This window comes from Amphiura filiformis, chromosome 1 (genome assembly GCF_039555335.1).
Source record: "Amphiura filiformis chromosome 1, Afil_fr2py, whole genome shotgun sequence".
In the NCBI taxonomy this organism is placed as follows: domain Eukaryota; kingdom Metazoa; phylum Echinodermata; class Ophiuroidea; order Amphilepidida; family Amphiuridae; genus Amphiura; species Amphiura filiformis.
The window spans coordinates 39,507,940-39,533,981 of record NC_092628.1 but is presented as its reverse complement, the minus strand read 5'-3'; the positions used below and the strand labels follow the sequence as shown (position 1 = coordinate 39,533,981).

The 26,042-nt window shown below is 35.9% G+C and overlaps 1 protein-coding gene across 1 annotated transcript; it reads left to right on the top strand.

Moving 5' to 3' along the window:
* The first annotated feature begins 71 nt into the window (after positions 1-71).
* Positions 72-25,238, top strand: LOC140166196 (thioredoxin-related transmembrane protein 1-like). Its single transcript, XM_072189605.1, has 6 exons — positions 72-379; positions 6,830-6,991; positions 9,059-9,187; positions 10,887-10,932; positions 15,009-15,110; positions 24,429-25,238. The coding sequence occupies exons 1-6, from the start codon at positions 228-230 to the stop codon at positions 24,693-24,695; spliced, it is 858 nt and encodes a 285-aa protein (XP_072045706.1). The 5' UTR covers positions 72-227; the 3' UTR covers positions 24,696-25,238.
* Positions 25,239-26,042: the final 804 nt, after the last annotated feature.

Below are 26,042 nucleotides of genomic sequence, written 5' to 3'. Positions count from 1 at the left end.
TTTTAACAATCTGTTGAAGTTAATTTTATTTTAAGCCTGTTTTAGTTTTAGTAAAATGTATAAAACATGAAAAGTTAGGATTCGTTTTCATTATAGAAACCTTACTTTTCCTTCAAGTCGATCCGTTTTGCAAAATAGGAAGTCAGGAACCAAATTCAACGGGTTTGCAAACGGAACAGGTTGTACGGCGCGGTGATAAAGACAGCGGTCATAGAAATATAACGAAAATGGCTCTATTTAGGCTAAAAGAGCTATCATTTTTCGCGTTTGCACTAGTTATATGTATAGTTAGTGAAGTTAGCGGAGGACAGAAAGGGGTCACCAAAATAACTGACGAAAATTGGCAGCAAGTTCTTGAAGGCGAATGGCTTGTTGAATTGTAAGTAAGCTTAAAATTAAATTCTTGATGTGAACACATCTATCAACAAAATCAAGGGAAAGGAAAAGTTTGTCAATTGTCTCTCAATTGGAAGCTGCCCACTGAAATCCTTCTGGACGTAAAAATTTTGGCCAATCACTGCCAGTACAAAAGTTAATTACCGGTAGTACACAGATACCGGTAATCATGGTAAAATAAATGAATGCTGGACGGTTCGCACCCTTTCAATTTCGGACCCGTGCACTTTCGCCCCTTTCTATTTCGCACCCGTGCACTTTCGCCCCCTTTTTATACCGCGGGTATTGTGCTGCTGTTGATTGATGCACGATCGATTGCTTGAACTCCCGGCTGTGCGGCGTAGTATGTTTATAGTGCTGGACTGCTGGGGCCGTCGGGCATAGTCATGATAAACCCGGGAAGGAAGGAAAGAAGGATATTTTATAACAAAATAGAGGAACGATTTTTTTTTCTTAGTATATATTACAGGCCAGATATTTTAGCAGCAGGCTTACCCAAAATAATGAAATAATTAGAATTCAATGATAAAAATAGTAATAATAATAAATAGCAATAATAATAATAAATTTATATTTAATTATTAATTATAATATGTATAAAAACAGTGAAAATTTGTTCCAACTGACGACCAAAGGATGGATCCAAAAGGATACAAGTGTCAACAAGCAATGGATAAAATTAAAAACAATGAAAGTATGACACAACATCCAATGGGGAGTAACACAAAACATATAAACAAAGTTAATTTAATAATATAATATGATGATAATAATAATAATATGATAATAATAATAATAATAATAACAATGTTAATAATATAAACAAAGTTTATTTAATAATATAATATAATGATGAAGTGAAATAAAATATAATATAATGATAATAATATGATAATAATAATAAGAAGAAGAATAACAATGAGGATGAATGCAGATTATTTTTATCATATTCATTTGTTATAAATTTTTGTCTCTTAGTGAAATATTGTATTAGTCTATGTACATTTTTGCATTATAATTATCTTTTAACAAACTTTTTATATTTTATATTTTAGTAATGTTTTAATATCCACACGAACATGTGGAAGATCAATATTGTATTGAACATGTTTTACCGTGTATAAATAAAGTTATTATTATTATTATTATTATTATTATTATTATTATTATTATTATTATTATTATTATTATTATCCCTCACTATACTCAAAAAAATTGAGATTTTTATACCACTGGAAACCTCTGGCTACATAATGTTTATGTCCAAAAAATAATTCTTGCAGATTTAATTCGTCCAGCAAAAATATCGTCAATTTTGAATTACGTTCTGGTGTACCAGAACGAAATTACAACAGTGGCCTATGGAGCAGTGTAATACACATAGTCATGCATAACTCGCATAATGCAAAATCGGAATCAACTGAAATTTTGGAAATAAGATTTTTTCAAGCATATCTACCATGTCTACTAAAAATGTCATAAAAAGATGATACTAGGCTCACGAAATACTCCTTTAAGATAGATGTCATTTATGCGTCGGACCCCTATAGCCTGATCATGCAAACGAAAAAAGAAAGAAAGGAAATAAAGAAAGAAAGGGAAAGAAAAAACGAAATCCAAAGAAATTAAGATGAACTGAACAAATCTAATTGATAGAAATAAATTGATTGTTTAAAACTGTTTATTATGTGCAGCAACATCCAAAAACAAAACAGGGTTCAAAAAGACAAAGCAGCTTTCTTGATTAAAAAAAAAAAGAAGAAAAAAGGCACTATAAAAAGCGAAAAAAAAAGGAAAAAGAAAAGAAAAATAAAGAAAGAAATTCATCTCCTTTACACGATCTTTATTATCTAAGAAATAGATGCTATATTACATTATTGACATCTTCGAGTTCAAACATCCCGCCTTAAAATTGTCGGCATATTTAGCAGATTAAGATATAAGATGTGCCGTGGTGTTAATAAAGCATCGTCATAATGAGTCCGTGATTGACAGGCCAGTAAACAAAATGAACCATGAACACATAAATGTCAATCATTTACAATGCAGAATTGGATAGCATTTTTTCCACAAATTTGTTTATTTACTTTATGTTATTTATTAAAACCATATTTATACAGGGCTACCTTTCAGATAAATCTGCTATTACAGGGGCTCTGTGTCATAAAAACAATATACATAACAATTTGTAGAATTATACATAGGCCCTATATATGTAAGAATTTTTTTAAACATCAAAATGCATAAACATCAAAAAATCATACATCAAATATATCAAAATTCATTAAAAGTATTTACATTTCTTTGTTTTATACAATTTACGTAACACTTGTAGAAATATATATTAAATTAATTAAGAACACAGACAAAATACATCATTCATTAAAAGACATAAAAGTTAAAACATTTGGTTCCTTATTTACATTTCTCATTAAAACGAACAGAAAACTTTCCTGATTAATAATATTTTACGATCGTACGTCAAGAGGCATATGGCACTTTTGCGTGTCTGTTTACGGTACCCTACCATTGATTGGACCCACACCATACCCGGGCGCTTTCGCGTAAGTCATTCATTACATAATGGGTTGAAGGAGTCACACTTTATACAATCACGCTGCCGCGTGGCCCGGAGACTTGTCAAGCAATCGATCCGATGCGGGTGTGTTCTGGGACGAATATATGCGTGCTACTGCCTAGTCACCGTGAGGCTACCATTGCATTGATTGAACCCATGTCACGCCCGGCGCTTTCGGCGTACTAGTGGCAGCTAATACTCATGGTGAAGAAAGGTGGTGAAAGTCGGTACAGCATTATCGCAAAGCGGCGGCAGGCATTTGTGTTGCTTGTGCGCATGTGTCTTTGAGAAATTTGCTAAATATTTTTTTTCCATTAGTGTCATGTCAAAGAAGATCAATTCGGCAACATAAAGATGGGATAAAATTATAAATTATAAGCCATCATATTTTTGGCCATATCAATATTAGGCCCTATAAATTTTATACTTTATAGGCCATAAATACTTGAATACTAAATTATATAGCCTATTATAAAGTACTAATAAGGTAACATAATTCTAATAACAATAATATAATAATAATTAATATAATAATAATAATAATAATAATAATAATAATAATAATAATAATAATAATAATATAATAAAAATAATTAATAGGCTTAAAATAAAATAAAATAGAAATGAAATAAAATAAAATAGGCCTAAGTAAAACAAAATAACAAATCAAAAACATAATGAATACCAATCTTTAGTCGAAGCACATTTAATATATCGTAATAATATAGGCCTATTAAATTCAATCGAACCGGAGAGTCCATCAACATACTATTTGCTTTTGTACACGCTGGACCCAGTACCGGTACTGCAAACACAGACAATCAACACTCAAAAGTCAACCAATACTATACACATACAACACCCCACTGTACCGCCGGGAGTTGAAGCGATCGATCGTGCATCATCAATCAACAGCAGCACATTACCAGCGGTTTAAAAAGGGGCGAAAGTGCACGGGTGCGAAATTGAAAGGGGGCGAAAGTGCACGGGTCCGAAATTGAAAGGGTGCGAACCGTCCTGTTTCCAAATAAATATAATAGACTCGCTTGCCAGTCCTATATGGCTCAAAATAAGCTAAGGTGTCATAAAAGTGTAACACACAATTATTTTTCCAGCTCTTTTCTTTTGGTCTCCAACCAGGTTTAAATTATAGTATGCACATATATCGTTCATAATACACTAAAAGAAAGATAAGTTATAGACCATTTACTTCACAAATTTAATTTTCTAGCCCTTTACGTACGTTATATTTGACAGACACAATTTTGATGATTTTCTGCAATCAAATAAAAATTTATAAAGTATTACATAAGGTATTTTGTGGTTATTTAGGTGTAGGACCTACAGCAACTGATTGTGGAAAAAAATGTGTCCAAATATTACAATCAGGAGGATAAATTGTTATAAATAAAATATGTGTGTCTGTCAAGCCATAACATACATAAGATGTCTGTCAAATGTAACATACAGAATAATAATTTGGCAAAAACAGTAGTTCAAGATGGGAAATTGAATAAAGATCACATGCAGTTTATAAATCACATGTTTTAAAACACTTTTATAAACTCTAAACTATCATCATAATGTGAACATCAAGTGATTTTTAATTTTTTTAAACGTATTGCGTATGTTACTTTTTGACAGACACATACAAATCTAGCGTATGTTACTTATGCATACAAATGTTTGACAGACAACACTTAACAATGGATTGTGTCATCAAAAAAGCTTCTCCTCACAAAGTGATAGTGCCACAAAGCTTGGTGGAGCTAAATGCTATGTCATGTAGCATAATTAGCTGTATCACCCTAGTTTAGCAGGAATTACAGCACCGTCTTGCGTATGTTACTATTTGACAGACATTTCAAAAAAAAATTTAAAATTGTTATATGTTCAAAAAAGATGGCAGCCACTTACAAATTGATTATAATATGGAGAAATGAAGTTATTTACAATAGATTTACCCTTTAGTTTATGCTTCAAGTCTTTGTTTATAAAAAACTGAGGGACTTCAAAATCAATCAAAAGTTTGACAGACAATAGTTACATACTCAAGGCAAACTTTTAAATCCTTTTTTTGATCTGTTAACTTATAATTCATAATGCCTCTTTCTGTTTTTTTGATTGGTTTACTGCACCATTTTGGGAAATAGGTCACATGAATTTCTATAAGGATCCATAAAAAAAATTAAAAGCTGTTGAAAAAAGGCGTCTCTTGGCATGTTACAAATAAAAGTGTAAAAATAGGCATTTTTACAGCTATTTTTATTTTTTTATTATTTAGAGTGAAAGGATTTTACTTAAATTGTGTATGCTATGTCTTTACTACCTAAACTTGCCACTAAACTAGCAAATATTCCATTTCTATAATTATTATTTTTAAAAAAAGATGTCAAAATATATGGCTATAATATGACACCTTAGCATATTTTGAGCCATATACGCCGTACCTACGTATATTAAGGACTGGCTTACTCCATTTTGGATGTCAATGGGAAATACACACTTAACGATTTGCGCCGGTTAGAAACTTGAAAAAAAATCTTTAAAATTTCATCAATGTATATAAAAGTGGTACCAACCTTATTGTGCTTGCTAATTTAAGACTCGGTTGAAACAAAATTAAGGATCGAATGCATTTTAGTGTCCAAAAAGGCAAAATTATCGTCAAAGTTCTGCCGAAATCGACAGTTTCGGCACCCTTGCGAAGGGTTCAGAATTCGAATTGGGAACGAAAATATCCGATCTTTGCGATCAAAAACACAAAATTACAACTTTAAACATATGCCTACTATTGGCAAAAGACATTTTTACCAAACAAATATAGAATAGAAAATTTGACATCATTTTCTCAAAATATTTTGCTGAAGTGTAATTTTAGCAATATTTTTGATGCGATTGTCTGTCGTGAAGACTCGTGATCGGCTGCGTTTACTTCTGAACTTCCATTGCTTTACACGGTGTCATGCTTCAGCGAATCCGACTAGATTTTGGATGCAATGGTCTCTAGCCTAGAAATTGAGCATGCATGCGAGTCACGCAAAAGGGATCTGTATTCTCAAGTTGGTTGTAGTAGATTAAAATTATTCTGAGTAAGGCCGTACACTTGTGCTGAGTGCCAAATTGGTCACTTACCGCTCACTGTTCAAAATGTGACATCTACACCAAAATTTTACAGTCCCGAAATTGTCAACTTTTAGCCGACCTCAATTCGAAACATTTAGTGGTATAGTTAAAAATGCGATCCCCAACCCTTTGGTTACCTTTGGACGAATTTGTAGAAATCTCTGGGTCTCTGTGTCTGAAATTCCCGGTACAAACATCGAATATGTCGCATTTCTCAGTCCCGGTGATGAATACTATATCCGCATCGCTGTTTACTCGGCAACCATTCACACAACCAATCCGATCCACCGACGTCATATCTGAAGTGACCAGGAGGCAGCAGGTACCATTTTGGTCAACTGAACTCGACTTATGCGTTCTTTCGGTTGACATAAATCGAACAAAATTTTCAATGACGGGTAATAGTAGAATTTCATTTTTTTATTAATGAAGTTACTTGTATTTTTGAGGAATGACAAAGTTGTTTTTGGAAACTTAGATGTTCGTTTCAATTGATGATGTAGATCTCAAGGTGAGTGAATTCGTGAAGAGATTTCCTTGTGTGAGTGATAGTAGGATGTACGGGACGTTAGTTTGTTCCTCCCATCCATTTGCTTGGAAGTTTATACCGTGGGTATAAAAGTTCAAAATTTTCCTTACAAATCAGAGGTAAATAAACATCTCGGCCATAGTATTTAAATCCTCCCAATAAATACTCACCAGAAGAGTGGTTTCTGATTTTTTTTACAGTTATGCACCTTGGTGTCCAGCATGTAAAGCACTGGGCCCCACATGGGACGCTGTTGGTGATTGGGCCGCTGATCTGGATATCAACGTAGCTGCTGTAGATGTAACAGAGGAGGCTGGACTCAGTGGAAGATTTATGATAACATCGCTACCATCTATATACCAGTAAGTGGCACCAAAGGAGTGATCTCATGGAATTCATTGGTGATCTCTAGAAGAGAATAAATTTAAAAAAATTATATGACCATGCATTTTAGGGTTCAAGTGATTTGTTTTTTAACATATTTATAACATTTGTACTTGATGTATCTTTTTATGCCTCCACCGGAGGTATTATGTTTCCTGGATGTCCGTCCATCCATCCATCCGTCCGTCTGTCCGTCCGTCCGTCCGAGCTTGCGGGTGCAATATCTCGGAACTGATAAGATGTACAGTGATGCAAGTTGGTGGAGGGATGGTCATTGGTGGTCTTCAAATTCCAGTAGGTTTGGTTAGTGGGTCAAGGTCACCCAAGGTCATCTAGGGGTCATCTGAGGTCAAAAGTAGCAAAAAACGTTGTATGGGCATGAACCTTGGTGGGTACTGTAAACATTTAGAACCAAATTTTTTTGAGGGTCATTTTGGGGTCATCCGGGGTCACCCAGGGGTCATCTGAGGTCAAATAACTTAAAACTGTCATATGGGCATGAAACTTGGTGGGTACAGTCAACATTTGGAGTCAAATTTTGGGACGGTCATTTTGGGGTCATCCGGGGTCACCCAGGGGTCATCTGAGGTCAAATAAATTAACACTGTCGTATGGGCATGAAACTTGGTGGGTACAGTCAACATATAAAGTTAAATTTTTTGGAAGGTCATTTTTGGCCTTACATTCCACTCGGATAGTATCAAAATACTTCCTTGCTTCTGGTACCAAAATCAAACCATTGTGATGAAGACAAAATGGGTCAAGGATCTTTCATTTGTTACACTTTTTCTAAAAACCTACACTGTCATCTAGAGATGGCCAGTTCCTAGTGAAATTGCACCAGTTAAAATGATACACGTCAAGGTGGAGGCATTGCGGCCGACGCTTTGCGTCGAGAACCGCGCAAGTCGAGAACCGCTCTAGTTTCATTATGATACAACCCCATAATTGTAGCATTGCTTTCAAAGGTATAGCAATTTGCTTTTCGACGTGCACATAAAATATGCCCTGGTCTCCAGAGCAGATGATAAGAGTGGCAAGCTGTTGGCACAATCTGCCCGTGTATCTATTCTATTCTGATCAGACAGTCAGTATAGAGCTAGATCACACAATGTTAAGGCCGGCGTTGACAGGTCCTCTGTCGGAATCCTGTCGACAAAGTGAATTATAAATGTCAACATATCGACAGAACTTCGTCCATGGCGACATAGTGCTCAGGAAAAATTTGTCAGGGAAGCTCATTTTCACTCAAAATATTGGCCATTTCCAATGTATTTTCAACAAAATGCAATGCCAAATCTTATCTTTTACCTATTTTGCCAACTTTTCATCTTCTCTACCTTCCCGCCTCATGCTTATGGCAGTATTTTGCCTTGTTTTCTAGTGTAAATTGTACACTTTATCGCTATATGCTCGCTATGAAGATGGCCATCTTGGATTCTGCTGAAATTGCCACTGGTGTTTCTAGATATTTTTAGGTTAAATTTTAAAAATATTCCTAAAATCATGAAGAAAAAAAAGTCCTGGTATTTTTTCGGAACCCAAATGTATGTCGACACACTGTCAACGTCAAGATACGAAATATGTCGACACATCGACATCAAAAAACAGTGCCGACGCCTGCCCTACACAATGTAAATTTGCTTGATCACCAAACAGCAAATGTTGTAATATATATCTAGGCAGGTAACCAGTCATTGAGGGATCCAAGGTCTCATATAGGATCTTAAAATAAACATAAGGGCTGCCTGTGCCCTAGGATCTTTGTTGTCGTGTGAAAAGCTCAATGAGGAACCAGGGACTGATCGAGCTGACTCACTAAATCATGGGTGATAAATATGACCCCTAAAATATTGAAATTATCCATAGCTCTCAAAAAGCAGCTCAGTACTTATCTCTTGTATGGATCAAGCAGATCCATTGCATTGCATCTTGGGATAGTCCTTCAGCTACTGTGGTACTGCATACACGCAGTATACATTTTTCTGCTCCTTTCTTCCACTAATGCTTCTTGGCTAAATAATTTGCAATGACTTATTTTGTAGTGTTATAGATGGTGAATTCAGGAGATACATGGGACCAAGAACAGAAAATGATATCATCACATTCATAGAGGATAGAAAGTTCCATGATGTGGAGACAGTCGCATCATGGAGGGCGCCAGATTCAATATCGTAAGTCGTGAAGTTTCGTAATGTGAGGCCGTTAGCGTGACATTTTATTATAACTCTGTCTCTGTTGGTTTTTTTTTACTTTTATTTATTTATTTTTATTATTTTTTGTAGATTTGACCCAGAACGGGTAAAGTTATGTCACTAAAGTTTTTTTGGCTTATACAAGGCGGAAAAAATAAGACTCATAACACTGTGTATTGATATAGAATGCGTGCACGCTGTTGGGCGCAGTGCTTACACTAGTTGTGCGTTGTGTAACACGTGACTAGCGCACGCTTATGTGAATTTACGCGAGCGTGAGTTGGGACTGTATTGACTCACGCAGTAACAAAAGCCGAATAATTTCTGCCTTATATAAGGCCAAAAAAAATTGTTTGCTTGCCCTTGAATGAATTTTAAAAATTGGGACGGTCGTTCTGGATTTCTTTTTTAATTACTAGCAAACTCTACTGTTTGTATTAATCAAGGCTCAAAATATGAAAAATCAGACAATTTTGGTGTCAAATTGAATCAACTAACATTACAAAACAACTAAAATGTTGAACACAAGCTCTAAAATACATTTTTTACATCTTCAGAATGCAAAATTTGAAGAAAAAAAAAAAAAAAACTTTTTCCAAAAATAGGGTCAGTATTCTTTTGTACATTAATTATAAAAAAACTTTTTTTAGGGTCGGTCGGTTGAGGGCAAGCAAACATCTTTTTCTTTTGGCCTAAGCTGAACAAACTTTAGAGAGGTAGGGTCATTGCATTAGACTTGGTGAAGTCAGATGCTTCACCATGTGTGGGTGTGCACCATGGAAGGGAAGGTAGTATACCTCCTGACCGGACAAATGTAATTTGCTCTCTAATTATATTTCTCCATGGGCTGGGTAGGTTTGATGAAAATCATCGTGTAACATCCAACCTACCGACTAGGTCATGTGCAGCTGGGTCATTTTTTTGTGTGACCTGTAAGACTCTCTCATAATTAAAGAAAAATATTTTTAAAGCTAGTTTCTTTACATAGCAGGGATGTCAGACTTAAGGAATTTCCTGGTTTCAGGAAATTTTGCTCAGATTATTATGTACAAAAGTATATATACAAAAGGAAATTTTCAGGAAATTTTCAACCATTTCAGGAAATGTCGTCATCAACCACTGGCAGTGTTCGAAATAAGTGCTTATCCTCTTGTCCTCTTGTCCAAAAATCACTGGGGACAACCATATTCAGCTATGTACTTATCCCCTGGACAACCCTTATTTGGATTCTTTGTACTCAAAAACATGACATTTATATTTTGGGGACAACCAAAATATTTTGAGGACAAGCAGAATTCATGCTTTAGTTGTCCTCTGGACAACCTCCATATTTTCCTTATTTCGGACACTGACCACTGGCATCTCTGACATAGACAAAGTCTATGAACAAAACCATACTCAATTATAATACATACATGTATTAAGTAAAAACACACTTTTGTTTCTACTATGTACTTGCTCTTTTATTTTACAAACTGTGTCTTCACTCATCACTTTTTGTACAGCACCCATCCCCCCCCCCCCATTGCATGTGCAGCCTGCATGTATTGATAATGAATATTTTTGGCTTGGTGAGGTCAAACGAATGCCCACTCCTGTATTATGTGAATCGTAAAGTGTGCTGAGGCTGCAGAACCATAACTCAACTAAACATGGTATCAAACTGCTTTTCTTTCAGGATGGGAATTGTGTCGTTTATTTTCAAAGTCTCCATGAAAGTTAGAGTAAGTAGTCTTTTATCACATTTAAAAACCAAATGATAGAATTATGTCTAAATGAAAGGAGCTGGATATTACTTGTCACAACTGTGACAGAAGCAAGCAGACCATTTCATACATCAAACGCTCAGAAAGTCTATGGAATGCATCATAACTGCGTAGTCTGTACCCAAGTCTTGGAATCTTATCCAAAGAGTGTCTGGAATGCTTTGTACTATCAGATCTCCTGTACACAGGATTAGACTGTTACCAAGTCTGTAAGAGATAAGGCCAAGTAAAATAAAAAACATGTTGCACGTCCGGATTTTTGACAAAAGGAGGAGGAGGGGCTTTATCGAAAAATCAGTGTAAATATTCATAATTAGAGCTGTTTTAGCACACAATAATGCCTGGAAAGGAGAAGGCCTCTTTTTATTTGTTGTTCTGTGAGGTAGGCCCCCTCTAATGATCACAAACCTTATAAAAGTGTTTCTTGTATATTAAAGCATCTCGACTTCCTAGACATATATTTTGAAAACTGAATTTAAAAAAATAGAAATATAATAGAAGAAACCTCAAAAAAGGAAGCGGGAGGGGACATGAAACATGTTTATTTTTTTATTTGGCCTAATGCACTATTTAAGTCTCAAGTCTCTCACCCCCCCCCCACCCCTATCCCAGGGAGAGACATGATGGGGTTTGTAATTTTTGGACTATTTGCATTTTTAAATGTATATTCCCTGATACATTCCCCCATACATGCCCCCACCATCCCAATGTTTCTACCATCCAATCCCTTGAGGACAGGGTTGGGAGAGTACAAAACGCTGCCCCTACCCCTGGAATGGACCAATTGATTAATCTCTAGACATAATCCCAGCTTACAATCCTCACCAGTGCCCCACATTTCTTTGGATATGATTGGTTAATGGTAAGTCCTTGAATAGTGTATGAAGCATATCTTAATCTTGAGTGTCTGGGATATTCAATACTATCAGACGTTATTTGTTTACAGCGTTGCATTTTTAAAAGTAGATTGACGTTGAAAGCCAAAGTGGAAAGATGAGTTTACTTTACTTAAATGTTAAAGGACTTTAAGGTGGTATATGAGGATATTTCTGGACATTACATTTTGAGAGATTTGATCATGTCTCACATCCTTTTTCAACCAAATCAACGGTAATAACTCTTGTAGTGAGGGATCAACATTTATCCACAAATTGCCTCAGGCAAAACTCACTTCCTAAGAACCAAATACCACACAAGGTCATTTGTATGTAACTCATTGACCCATTTGTTTTATATACTGCCTCTATCTATAATGACATCCTTGTGATCTGGTCAACTCATTGACAGATACGAACCTCAGGAGAGAATTCAATTTTTGATCAATTCTCTCCAGGTAGTGAAATGTACTGAAATTTGGAAATGCTCTGAGCATGTTGTAAACAGATTAATTGAGCAGGGCAAAGTACACTGATCAATCAATATGCCTATCATTTGAAGCAAATCAGACATACAGTTTTCATAAGACATCAATTTATATTTTCTTTGTATCTTATCATTGTTTATCAATAATCAATGTAGATAATGAGCTAAAGTGACTAAAAAAGCTCTTTTTGCCAATATTTTGCTAAAAATCCATGCATAAAAGTTCAGGGTACTTTTATTTTTGCATATATTTGCCTTGAAGCTTGGTTACAGTGTTTGTAATATGTACTAATGTATTATATGTGATACGATCTGGTCCATAGGGACCAAAGGCGTCAAATTTGAAATTGAGATAAGGCAAAAATATGGAGTAAAAAACAATAAAATACATAAGAAAATACACATCACACAGCTTCAGAACTTTAGAGCAAAGTATGCTAGACCTTTAGGGTTTTCAGTATATGATAGCCTATTGTTTGTATAAGGTAATAATTATAGTAACTTAATTGTCAAAAATGCCTCCTTTGGCCCCCATGGAGCAGATCATGTCACATATTATCTAGCCGGCCTCTAATTGGCATAATTAAATAATTAATGAGCTAATTGCATAAATGCTAATTAATTATGCAAATACGCAAATTAAAGGTTGGCTACTGGCTAGACTATATATTACATAGAACATATCACAAACACTTTGACCAAGTTTCAAGGCAAAAGTATGCAAAATAAAAGTACCCTAAATATTTTAGCAAAATATTAGCAAAATTAGCAATATCCTAATGAGCTTTTCCAGTCATTTTAGCTCATTAACTTAATTTGATTATTGATAAAAACAATAAGATACAAAGAAAATATAAATTGATATAAGAAAATATAAATTAATATATTTTGAAAACTGTATGTTCGATTTGCTTCAAACAAAATGCATATTGATCAGTGTGCTTTGCTCTACTCAATTAATCTGTTTAAAACACGCATAGAGCACATTCAAAATGCCTCAAATACCATCTTAACCAGCACTAAAAATTATGGGGCTTTTAATATTTAACTCTAATCTACTAACAGTTATTTTCTCTCCACCCTTACTCCACTTCTAACATCCAAGGTAGGTTTAAATTAATTGGTAAATATGCACCAGCTGTTCATAACTTATCATTATTTATTACAATGAATGCATGAACCACGTAGTAAGTTAAATTACATTAAACTCATAATTGACAAGCTGCTATGTATAAATCCTAGCCTTGCCTGATCAGACTGCCTTTTTGCAACTTATTTAGTCTGGAGTATATTAGATAATTATTATTATATTGGCAGCAAAATTTTTTTATTCTAAAGAAGCCAATTTCAAGGCTAGCACTTGACTATATGTGTTGAAAGAATATGATAGTCTTTAGCTTGCGTATTGAGAAAGAACCGTGCGTTTTGAACTCAAACACTGACAAAAATTCAAAAACAAAAAAGACAACTGCCCTCATTAGTAAACACTCGGGTCATGGAAGATACATGTGGCATGGCTGTGGATTCAACCTACCATCATGGCGATTTCTGCCATGGAAGGTCATATTCCTTATGACTACCCATATTATATCTGTAGAAGTCTATTGGAAATGTCCTGATTCCAGGAAATGTTAGTCAAGTGATCCTGTAAAGTATAGGTAAAACCATGACATTAAATTTTCAACCATTTCAGGATTTTTGACAGTAAATTTTCAGAAATTTTCAACTGTTTCAGATGTTTTGGCACATCAATCCCCGATGATATTGACTAATGAGTAAAGAAAAATACCCAAAGAGTATCAACTCGAAATTGAGTATTGACCCATATGAAACCCTATGGTATATTTTGGTTTGTTGCTAGTATAGAGGGCAAATAGAGCCTGGAATTGACAGATAAGCTGTGTTTCTAATTAAGCTTGAGTGTTACAAAGGTTTGGCGCTCTGTACTTAGTGTACATTTATAGTACATGTTGCACATTAAAGTTTGCCAGATACATAGTGACATGTTCTGGAGATACACTATTTGCCCTCCATGAGCAACACACAAACATGGAGGAATTCGGAAATCTTTGGGTCAATTTCATTGGTTCTCGCTGAAGTTCCTTATCTTTTATAAACACCTCAAAAGAAATAAGTCCCCCTCTGAACATGTCGTCATAACATCGTAAGGTTTCATTTTGTACCAACAAAACTAACTTTGAAATAATTATATGACTGTTTACTAAGTGCTGTGTGAAAATGAGAGATTTCCATGACTTCAGGGCTGAATGAGCCTAAATTGAAGGCAAAAACCGCCCCTTTCAAAAGTCACAAAGTGGGTGACTTAAAGGGGGACTTATTTCTTTTGAGGTGTTTATATATTAAATAGGATCTACCCAGGTGTTGTGCTTGTATGTGTATGCATATAACATGCATACATTTTATAAATAATCGTAAAGTACCGTACTCCCATCAGTTCCAATAACACTTGGACCGAAATAAATGCTCTCTCTCTACAGATATTTCACACCATTATGACGGAAGAATACGGGTTCCCCTGGTGGAGCATTATACGGTTTCAGTAGCCGTGGCTACTGTAATCATGGGTCTAACCCTTGGAATGGTAAGCTTTCTTTCCAATATGCACTGGTGTTTTCTCTTACACACAACCAATGGTTTTTGTGTCTTCGCAGGTCTTTCATAACATCATGACGGAGAAGTATGGGTTTCCTATATGGGTCACGTATGGGTTCTTGGCTATCTTTACGGTAGCTTTTGGACTTTTTCTGGGACTGGTATGTAATTTATTTAGTTGCTGTCTACATAACTGGTATGGTGTCGGATCAATATGGAATTTAATGTCGGGCTTTGCATATATTGCACCAATAGATACAAGTTTGCAGCTTTCTGTACTTGATTGAACAGAAAGTGTGCATCACTTCACTTGATTCATGAACTTGATGACTATGTTGATGTCAACTTTAATGAGATTGTGCATCATTAGAGCAAGAACTAAACAAGAAACAGAATAACATTTTAATCAAAACAGTTTCAAGTTTCAGATGAATTTTTGTTGTGGTGAAGCACGCCTTTGTTTTTGCATCAGCTCTGAAAGTAGATCCAACTTAAACAAAGACACTTTAGTCTGTATAAGTTCCTCGGGTCAGTAAAATAAAATAAATTTTGAGATTTTGCAGGAATTTGTTATGCAAGTTAGATTCCTTGCATCATTTCCTTTCTGAAAATGTATACTTTTACAAATTCTCATCATTACATTTAGAGATACAGTAAAAAACAAAATCTAAATTACTGACTCAAGAAAAGTATACAGACTAGACTCGATGTGGCTTGACTCAAATCAAATTTGGCCCTTAATTGATTTTTAAACTCAAACTTAGCCCTTGATTGATTGATCAACTTGTGACTCAACCCTCAACCCATCAATAAAGTGACTCAATTCATAATTCATTTTCACAATGATCTGACTCATCTTTAAAGTGATCTGACGCAACCCCTGAATGAGTCCATATGTATCCCGACTGTCCAGACTCGAATCAGGACATGATTTGCCTGATAAAATGTGTACTTGATCTAGAGTATTCTTGACACTTTTGAGTTCCACTTCGATCTTATCCAAAAGGTTATGTAGATGGCAGCTATATATTATTGTGTGGGAGACAGATGGTCCAAGTCAATAGCTGCCTTTTATTACTTCCAGCCTACATATGATATAACTAGCAATAAATATATACCACTTTTGGCCTTAGATTTGGCAGTGATGTCAACGCATTGAGGCAACCGTTTCGCACATGCATCTATGTGTGTATGCTTGCACTTTGAGTGAACTCTAGTGATTTGATGCTGCGCCCAAAGAAATGTGCACTGACACCACTGCCACTTCAGGGTGAAAATGATCTAGTCATGGCTGGTTCCTCATAACAAATTGTTATGTTGTATGAATGAGTAGATTATACTGCATCAATTGACTACAAGTCCTTATTCAGCGAGATCTTAAAGCCTAAAAAGAAATGATTAACAAATTCATTTATATACAGCAAAGCAAAGATATGTTCTTTCTCTCTGATTGAATTTTTGATATGGTGTAGCTATTGCATTTTGGATCTACTTTCTTTCACACAATGATATGTTGTTGTTAAATATTCAAAACTTGTATCCTCTATGTCTTTCCCTTCCTTCGTTTTCATTTAGTTCATCGAGGTCATAAAGTGTAGTGTAGTATTTGAAACAAACTTGTACATATGTATGTAAAACATAAATGTATGAGCAATTATAATTGTATGAGGTCTCTTTTGTACAAATCCAGTCAGAGTACATGTATGCTATGATGTGTCAGTGAGCTGTCTGTTTTTTCCAAGAAGTGGCGGTGGAAGCATTAAAATTTAAGAGGAACAAGCATTTTTTGTGCCTGTACGACATTTTTGCATGAAGCGTGCGCAAAGTTTCAATTTCAGACTATTTTAGCCCCAAATGAATGTGCATTTTGCTATTTGATCAACTACCGTATAGGCGAAGCGTGCAAAATTGTACAATTTTACCCTATTTATGCCCATAACACAGTGTTTTTCTTGTTAAGAAAAGGATTTTTAAGGGGGCATCACCCCATGGTAAAATTTAGTGTGGGGATGTCTCCCCCCCCCCCACACACTTCCAACATCTATGGTTCCAGCTATTATTCTGTATAGAAACATGCTAGATTCAAAGTGGATCATAAATTTGGGGGTCCCCAAAATTGCCTGCACACAGAAATTTTTACATAATGTCATGTACATCTTCCTTTTTTTCCCGAAAAACACAATTTTGGGGCCAAATTAAGGTAATATTATGATATTTTGCATGCGCACTTGCCTCCCATGAGCAAAATTCACCTTCATTTTCGGCTGAAGTAGTCTGAAATCGACATTTTTTTCACACGCAAAATCCTAATAAAATCGGGACAAAATATTTGTAGAAGTACATGTATGATCCACTTTGAATCTAGCATGTCTCCTGCTATAAAATTTTAATGCTTCCACCGCCACTGTCGATCTTATATTACTTGGCTGCTTGAGTTGCAAATGCCTTCCTCAATGTGAGTTTAGGGGCCTCCAAATGTTAGCCTGGCCCCCAGAAAGGTAAATCCAGCCCTGAGTATGATGACCATTTGCTAACACCTGTTTATTTGTTTGTGTAACTGAGTGTAACTACATGTATGTAGCAAGAAGTGTACCTTTTGTAGAGTCAAGTAGTGTTGTGCGTAGCAATGTGTTTTGTTGCCAGAATTTGTGTAGTATCAATTTTATATGTATTACATAGAATTAGAATCCATCAGCTCCTCAATCATGTAGACATTCACCCATATTTAGTTGAGAGGTTAAACCCATGGTCATTCAGAGTGGCTTCCTGGCTTATTCTGCCTCAATATATGATGCATTCAACAACTCTTCGTATACCTTTGTACAGGAGTCAACCGTTGTTAATCTGTGATGAATCCACACTTGTACAGTGGTGTATACGCGAACGCAAGCATGAATATGCATTACGTGTGAGCATGTAAATTTGTCATGCATGGAACCTGTGTGCTCATACCATCGATATTAATTGACTTCGGTGGCGTATACACACTTACAAGTTGAATTTGTTTGGAGGTAGCTGCTAAACATTGCCGTTTTATTGCTGAAATCATCGATCTTTTTGTAAGGCTGAGTGGCAATGATTATCTGACATTCCTCATGAAATAATCCTTTGAATTATACGATCTTCAGCTTGTTTTTGTTGTCAAAAGGATTCAATCATGTTTCATTGTTATTCATCACCGTTCGATAACTCGCATCTGGCACGTCTGCGTGGTTTAGCTGCCCTCGCGAAGTCAACCACGCAGACGATGTGGATGCATCATTGTTAAACGATGATGAACAATGGTGAAACATGATTGAATCCCTAAGTATAGTACAGAGTATTACAAGCTAGTATATGTGTCTACTGATGTTCTTGTTTTAGACACATTTCTCCTTCCATTGCTGCAATGTGGACTGGGTTAAACAGAAACACACTACACATACAAAAAAATGTCATAATATACATTGGTCTATTCCAGTTGAAACCCATACACCCCATGTGGAAGATATGACCTTAAGCTCCTGCACAGGGAGTGTGAATTTCAAATGGGGCATACCAGAATGGGGGACTCCATTTGAAATCTACACCTCTGTGTGGAAGATTGTATACTAACCCTAATTTGGAGCAGAATTACAAGTAGAAAATGGAAAATAGACTTTTGCAACAGGCGGCTTATTCGGGTCTAATTTGCACTGTACATTCAACAGAATGCACAAACCATTGTATCCTAAAACAGAGAAATTTCACAGAATTCCAAGTAGAACATGGAAAATAGACTTTTGCAACAACGGGATTCGAGTCTAATTTACAATGTACATTCACTGATTAAATATTTCACTGAAAGTTACTTCAGATTTATCATTGCTTGCTTGTAGGGTCATATATTTGCAGTTTCATGACTGTTTTTAGGTTAATTCGCTGATATCATGATGTCAACATGTGAATCACACATACTGCGGAATCATCGCATGTTGCCTATGGGGATCAACAAAAAGTTGTGTGTGCAAACTCATAAAAAGCGCATTTGCGTGAGCGTACACAAAAGAAACTTTGCGCGTAAGATGAGCGATGTCGCCAGGTTTGAACGCTGTACCGGCATCTGCTGAATTAGAGTATGCTGAGGGGGCGCAGGCATGGAAAATTCCAATCTGTGTATTTATTAGTCTAAGGAATCATGCTACGTTGGATTCAGTGGGTTTTTTTCCCTAGAGTTGGTACATTTTTTATGGTTATTTTTTAGAAAGAAAAAAAAACCCACAGAATTTAAAATTTACAAAACAGAGAATTTCAGTCTCTACCCTAATGTGTTTTAAATTCTCCCAATGCCTGAAGTTGTTTCTACTAATGACAAAGACAAAAATATGAGAATTAATCATGGAGATGAGCTGAAACAATCACTGAAATTAAAAGAGGTTACTGGACCGATCTTGAAAATCCTATTTATGCACTTCCACCCACTACCAAAATTCCCAGTTTAAAAATCTCAAAACTCTAGATGGCAGCAGATACCCATCCTGCAAAAAGATGTCTTTCTTAACACTTTCTTGGTGTATTTCTGTCAAATCTGTATCCTAGCAACCATTGGGACATAAGGTGAAGCTCATAGAGGGCAGCATACAAGAATCACTATGGGTTATGCAGATATGACTAGAGCTGGGGGAAAACTATGCTTTCCATGCATTGTCTTCCCACTTCAGTGCAATTTGCATTTTCCTCTTAGATAGAAATGTGTTTCTTGTAACATTTCCTTGATATTCACATATATTCAAAACAAATAATTGACTGATAGTAATTAAAGACCCGTACAGTGATTTGCTCATCCGGAGGATCATAAAAATCATAAAAATTCAGATTTTGGCACCTTTGTTAGTGTCATAGATGTGCTAACATATGGTAGCTAGCCTGCTGGTGGTTAAGCTGAAAGCCATGTAGTAATGACAAAATGAGACATTTAATATGAATCTGTAATTTCTATACTTAAGGGATCTAAAATGAGCGTTTATTGTGTTTCGACAGTATTTTTTGTGGGACATGAGAGCACCTCAGACCTATCGAATTGCATTCTGAATCTGAAGCATGTCTTTCTGATATCAAATAATTTTCATTTTTGAAAATCACAATATAATACAAATTTTATGACAAATTATAAAAATTTGATATTTTTCAAATTTTTGATATATAACAGTCCTCAAAGTAAATTATATAAATCTAATGACATATTCTTAAAGTGTATGTAGCAGGGAGGAAAAGCCTACGGTCAATTGAAAATTTTGACCTTTCATATTGAAGATATGGATTTTTTTCCAAAAAAGACCTAATTTTTTTTGGCGTTTTGGGAAAAAAAATCCATATCTTCAATCTGAAAAGGTCAGAATTTTTAATTGATCGTCGACTTTATTCCACCTACATACACTTTAAGTATAAATCATCAGATTTATAAAGTTTACTTCAAGTACTGTTAAATATCAAAAATATCAATTTTAATGATTTGCCATAAAATGTGTATTAAATTGCGAATTTCAAAAATCAAAATTATTTGATATCAGAATGACATTCTTCGTATTCAAAATGCAATTCGATATTGTAGACATTTATATAGCGCTTTATGCCGTAAACAGCCTCTAAGCGCTTTACATTTATTCCGCTGTCATTAGAATATGTCGGAACCACGTTTGCAGCCTACAAATGGCGCAGGGTTCATCAGTACAACGACTGTGTTTACCCCTAACAGCTTCCCATTGCACCTGGGTGGGGTGAGGCAAGCGAGGCAAAGCGCCTTGCCCAAGGGCATAACACGGTGGCGTGACGGGGACTCGAACCCACGCACGTCGAGCAAGCTCTCAGATTATGAGTCCAAGGCCGTAACCACTGAGCCACCGTGTCCCCTTACTTTATCGCGTTGTCATTTTAATATTAGCGTGCAATGTGGAAACCGGGTACTACGTGTGACGGGCCCACGGACGTTTCTCCTGCTTTTTATCGAAAACCCCGGCGGTTTTCTTTTAACTTTGTTGCATACGTTAATGTACATTGATTTTTATGATCATATTGATTGAATTCTGCTACGACTATTTTCCGTTGCCTGTTTTTAATATTGCTATAATTTTGTTTCAATATTATCTGCTTTATATGGTTTTGGTGTGCTTATCATGCTTGCTGTAGTTTTGATGTTATTTGATATGTAATTTTGTATTTAGGGCCTATGCTGTGTATATCGCTATATCATGTTTGATGCTTTCTGTAGTTTATGTTATTTTGATATCTAATTTTGTATTAAGGGCCTATATATGCTTTGTAATTCGCTACTGGTATATCTTGTTTAATGTACTTGTAATTTATTGTATAATTTTGTAATTAGGGCATGCTTTGTAAAGCGCTTAGCGACTTATGTTTTAAGCGCTTCATAAATGTTTCTTTATTATTGTTATTATTATGTCTGATGTGCTCTAATGTCCCACAATAAACACTGTCCAAACGTTCATACCCCAGCCCTTAAGTAGAACAATTAAATGAAGTAAATGTGAAGAAAATTCAGAGAATAACCTATACTATACCCATGAAATTTAAAACAAGGATTCCGAGATTTTAACTGATACTAGGTTTTAAGTATTTGTCACCTTGGGGAGACCATGACATCATACGCATTTTGTTGGGGGCAACTTCAGTTCGCGAGCATTTGCTCAAAGCGCTGCCATATGCACACATGCACACATTTGAAGACAATGCAAACCAGCTACCTCATCGTAAACTGGCCTCAAAAAGAAACTTATAATTTTAACAAGGTCATATCTTAAAATCCTCTCCATAAAAATGAACAAAAATTGCACACAGGATTACTTCAATACTCTACTCTAAACACATGTCAGTAACCAAGCAATTGTCCAACTGACACAACAGCAAAATGCACTGACATGGAACACCTTTCTGGACCAAAATTCACATCCCAACAGATTTCTTTTGTTGGGTTCCAATTATTCGCCTGTGAATGTGGTCCCGGAAGCTGTTCCGTGTCAGTGCATTTTACTGTTGTGTCAGTTGGACAACTGCTTGATTACTGACATGTGTTTAGAGTAGAGTATCGAAGTTATCCTTTGTGTAATTTTTGTTCATGTACAGGCGTAGTATGGCGCACACTATAGGAGGGCAGTATTCAATATTGGTAATTTTCAAAAGCCCTTACCCACTTCATGCAGCGCCATCCTATTGTGTCCGCCGTATCTCGAAAAGGCTAATGGGAAAACCAATGAAATTAAAGGGAAAATGACAACTGTTTAAAAATGTGTTATAGCACAAAATTATAGACTCCAATGAAATCAAAGACTAGTTACTTAGTTAGCAACTTGACAAGGGGTTGGATATGATAGGATGGGTTCAAAGCCATCTTTGTGTTTAAAAAAAAATGTAGAAAATGTGAATTTAAAAATTTAAAAGATTCAAATAAAGGCATATTCAGTGATTTACTCATCTGGAGGATTGTAAAAATCATCAAAATTAAGATTTTGACACCTTTGTTAGCATCATACATGTAGATGTGCTAACAATAACATAGGCTGCCAGTGGTTAAGCCAAAACCGGTGTATTAAAGACAAACTAAATCATTTTACATGAATCTCTAATTTCGCTAATTGATATCTGAATTTTCCCATTTGCGATTCATGCCCTGGAAAGAGTATTGACCTTTTTGCATGATATTTGTGATTATAGATACTGTACACGGCTTCCCCGACATAGTTCAGTAACAGTTTGTACTATGTTCGATAATAAATATATATTACTATTAATTGGTCAAATAATTAGGGAATCATCATACGTATGAACTTTTTGAAATTATAGCACTGTGTGTGGTATATGTAGGAAACCATAATAATTAAGCTTTGCAATGGTCTGTTACTCTGTTGTTGTTTTTAGTATTGCCCATTAATTATGTTATTAAATGTCACATTACATCCTATGTCCCATGCTAAGACCAAGATATTTCAGGGTAGAGCTTTCAGGAAAATGTTTTGATGATATGGAAATCCATTCTCTTGGTCGGGCTGACGTCACAAAGGGGAAATAGCCTTGTAAGACCAGTGTGCGCATGTGCAGTTCCCCTTTCTCGAGGTTGCTATGCTATGCGCGCGCTTGTGCAAAGGGGACAATGTTCCCGGATGTCCGACCGAGTGAATTCCGGTAGGGTGTATTTTATCGTTGCAGGACATGAAACGAGAACCATGCAGTGCTACATGTGTACTTGCACCCTTGATCAGAGTTGCTTTACACTTTTTTGCTAGTTAGTACATATAATACTGCATAAAAAGCTGGATCCTGATTGGCTGAAGGAATTTTGCTGTGTGAAATCTAGTCACATTTGTTGAATAAGCTGCATAGCATCATACGACCCTACTCAGACATGGTTCTTTTTGGGGGAGCGCATGGACAAATGTGAAGGAACCTTGTAGAGAACTGTTATATCATTTTTATGTTGGCTATGCTATAATGGTTTGAGTCCTCATTTAGTTTTATTTTCAATTACCCAATAACCTAATAATTGAAAAGCAAACAGACAGGCCCGTAGCATGCATTCGCATCCTATAAATTGGCAAACGGTCTGCTTTGTTTGTAAAAAATAACAAAGCTGGGCCAAAATGACAAATACCCCAAACCGTGAACTTTCTCGAAATTTGTCTAAATATTATAGGCTCAAAAAAATTAATTGCAGAGGGGGTGAAGGTCTGCTTTTGGCCAGAATAAAGATTTCTTTTGAAAAGATGTGCATTTGGAAAATCCGCACCCTTCCCCCTGTCCATCCCCACAAAAAAATCCTGGCTACAGACCTGCAAATAGAAATATATGCATTAAATAGCTCTTCTGGAGCCTCCAAGGAGAGCTGTTTAGACTATTTACAATAGAAAGTTTACAAGGAGAGAATGATCAACTAAGGAGAGCTAAAAAGCACTCAATATTAGATTGAAGGAGAGCAGTAGAGAGTGATTGCTCTTGCTCCCCTCAAAAGGCAGTCCCTTAATATTTATCCATTTTAGTGGCTACATGCAAGTCTGGCAAGACTCATAATGAAGCCAAAATGGGTGTCTATAACATAGATAAGATTTGCTATGCTTGTCAAGAACTCTTTCCAATAAACATCCTGTTTTTTGCACAAGAAACCTAATAGTGTTTGTATGACGTGCTTTAAAATTAAAATGTCAAAAGAATCCTCTTTGTTTTTCTTTATATTTCTACTACTTACAAACAGACATGCAAACTGATATTGACTTAAAATGACCTTAAGGCTATTTGATATTTTGAAAATGTGTTCTATTTTTTCCAAAATATTTCAGTCAAAATCAATCAATTTTGGTCAAAAAACTGCTGATTTTACATTATTTTCGCAAAATGTGTAAAAAAGAATTCTCCCAAAACGTAAAATGTGGGTTGGGCAGGCCTGTAAAACTGTTGGGTGTTTTTTTTGCTTGAAATTAAACATAAACAATTTTCTGTTTTATTACATTAAATAGATACTTGTCTTCTTGACGGACTGCTGCTGTCCTCAAAAACCACCAAAAGGCTACGAGAGATCGAGATTACCGGAAGAGCAGCAAGCAACCCCACCAACAGACATCAACGAAAGTGAAGAAGAGAAAGAAGATAAAAAGGCAGATGAACCTGAGCAGAAGGAAGAAGTCGTTGATAAAGCTGAAGGAAAGGAAGAGGAGGAAACAACATTGAGGCAAAGAAAAACAGGTGGTAATGAAGATGGGGAGGAAGAGGGGGAATCCAAATGATGATAATCTTATTTTTAGGTTAGTCAGTACTTGTTATGTTGTTCATATGATACCCTGTAGATCAGGGATGTTCAGTTTAGGGTTGGCATGCAATGGGCCGTTTTCAAGGTTGGTATGCAATGGGCCTTTTCAAGTTTTTGGTTTTGGTTACAGGGTTTCCATTGTCTTGGTTAAGCTATCACCAGCACCTGTTGTCAACACCTTTCCCATGTCATTTTCCAAACATTTGAAGGAGGCGCTCTGATTTTACAGTAAGAATTGCAAATGAATTAACGCAGTGTAATGAACGCCTATGTTCCTGTCGTTCGGCCGCAACAACGCATCCACATGGAGTTTACCAGAAGCATCTGGATGCAGCAAATGCATGCAATTATGCACACACATCACACATAAAATTGCTTGTGTGTCATTCATTTTAAAATGCTTACTGTAGTTATGTAATTTTTTGAAGGTCGCTGATTAAAGTAGACAGAAGAAGTATCTATATTTTCTCAAGCAGGAAAAAAGTTATTTGCTCATGTGTGTTCATTGCTCGCGCCGGTAGGCGCGAGCTATTAGTGTTTACTTCTGAATCGAACGTGGGAACATGGGGAAAGCCTGAATATAGTAAATTACATTTACCTTCATTTAAATATTTATGACACGACGTCAAAACAAATATTCAAGCGATGATAATGTGTAATATAATAAGCGTGAAATTTTAGTATTTTCAGAGTTTTTGTATATTTTAGGCGTTCTATGACTTCTGTTTGCTGTGTAGAGGCTGAATTGCACGTCATTGATAGTCATGGGCAAATTGATTGGGGTGTTTGATAAAATTCCTTTAAAGGAAAGCTTCCTGGAAAGCTTAAGCAACATAATATGTCACTAACTTTGTCCGATCGGGCTCAAATTTGGTGGGTGGAATCCTTGATACGAGGGGAATATATGCCCGAAATAAAATCGAGGTCAACGCGAGGTCAAAGGTAATTACGGAGAGGTCAAATTCAAAACTTTGTCCGATCGGGCTCAAATTTGGTGAGTGGAATCCTTGATACGAGGGGAATATATGCCCGAAATAAAATTGAGGTCAAGCGAGGTCAAAGGTCATTACGGAAGGGTCAAATTTCAAACTTTGTCCGATCGGGCTCAAACTTGGTGGGTGGAATCCTTGATACGAGGGGATTACATGCCCGAAATAAAATCGAGGTCAACCAAGGTCAAAGGTCATTACCGACGGGTCAACTCACAAACTTTGTCCGATCGGGCTCAAATTTGGTGGGTGGAATCCATGATACGAGGGGAATATATGCCCGAAATAAAATTGAGGTCAAGTGAGGTCAAAGGTCATTACGGAGAGGTCAAATT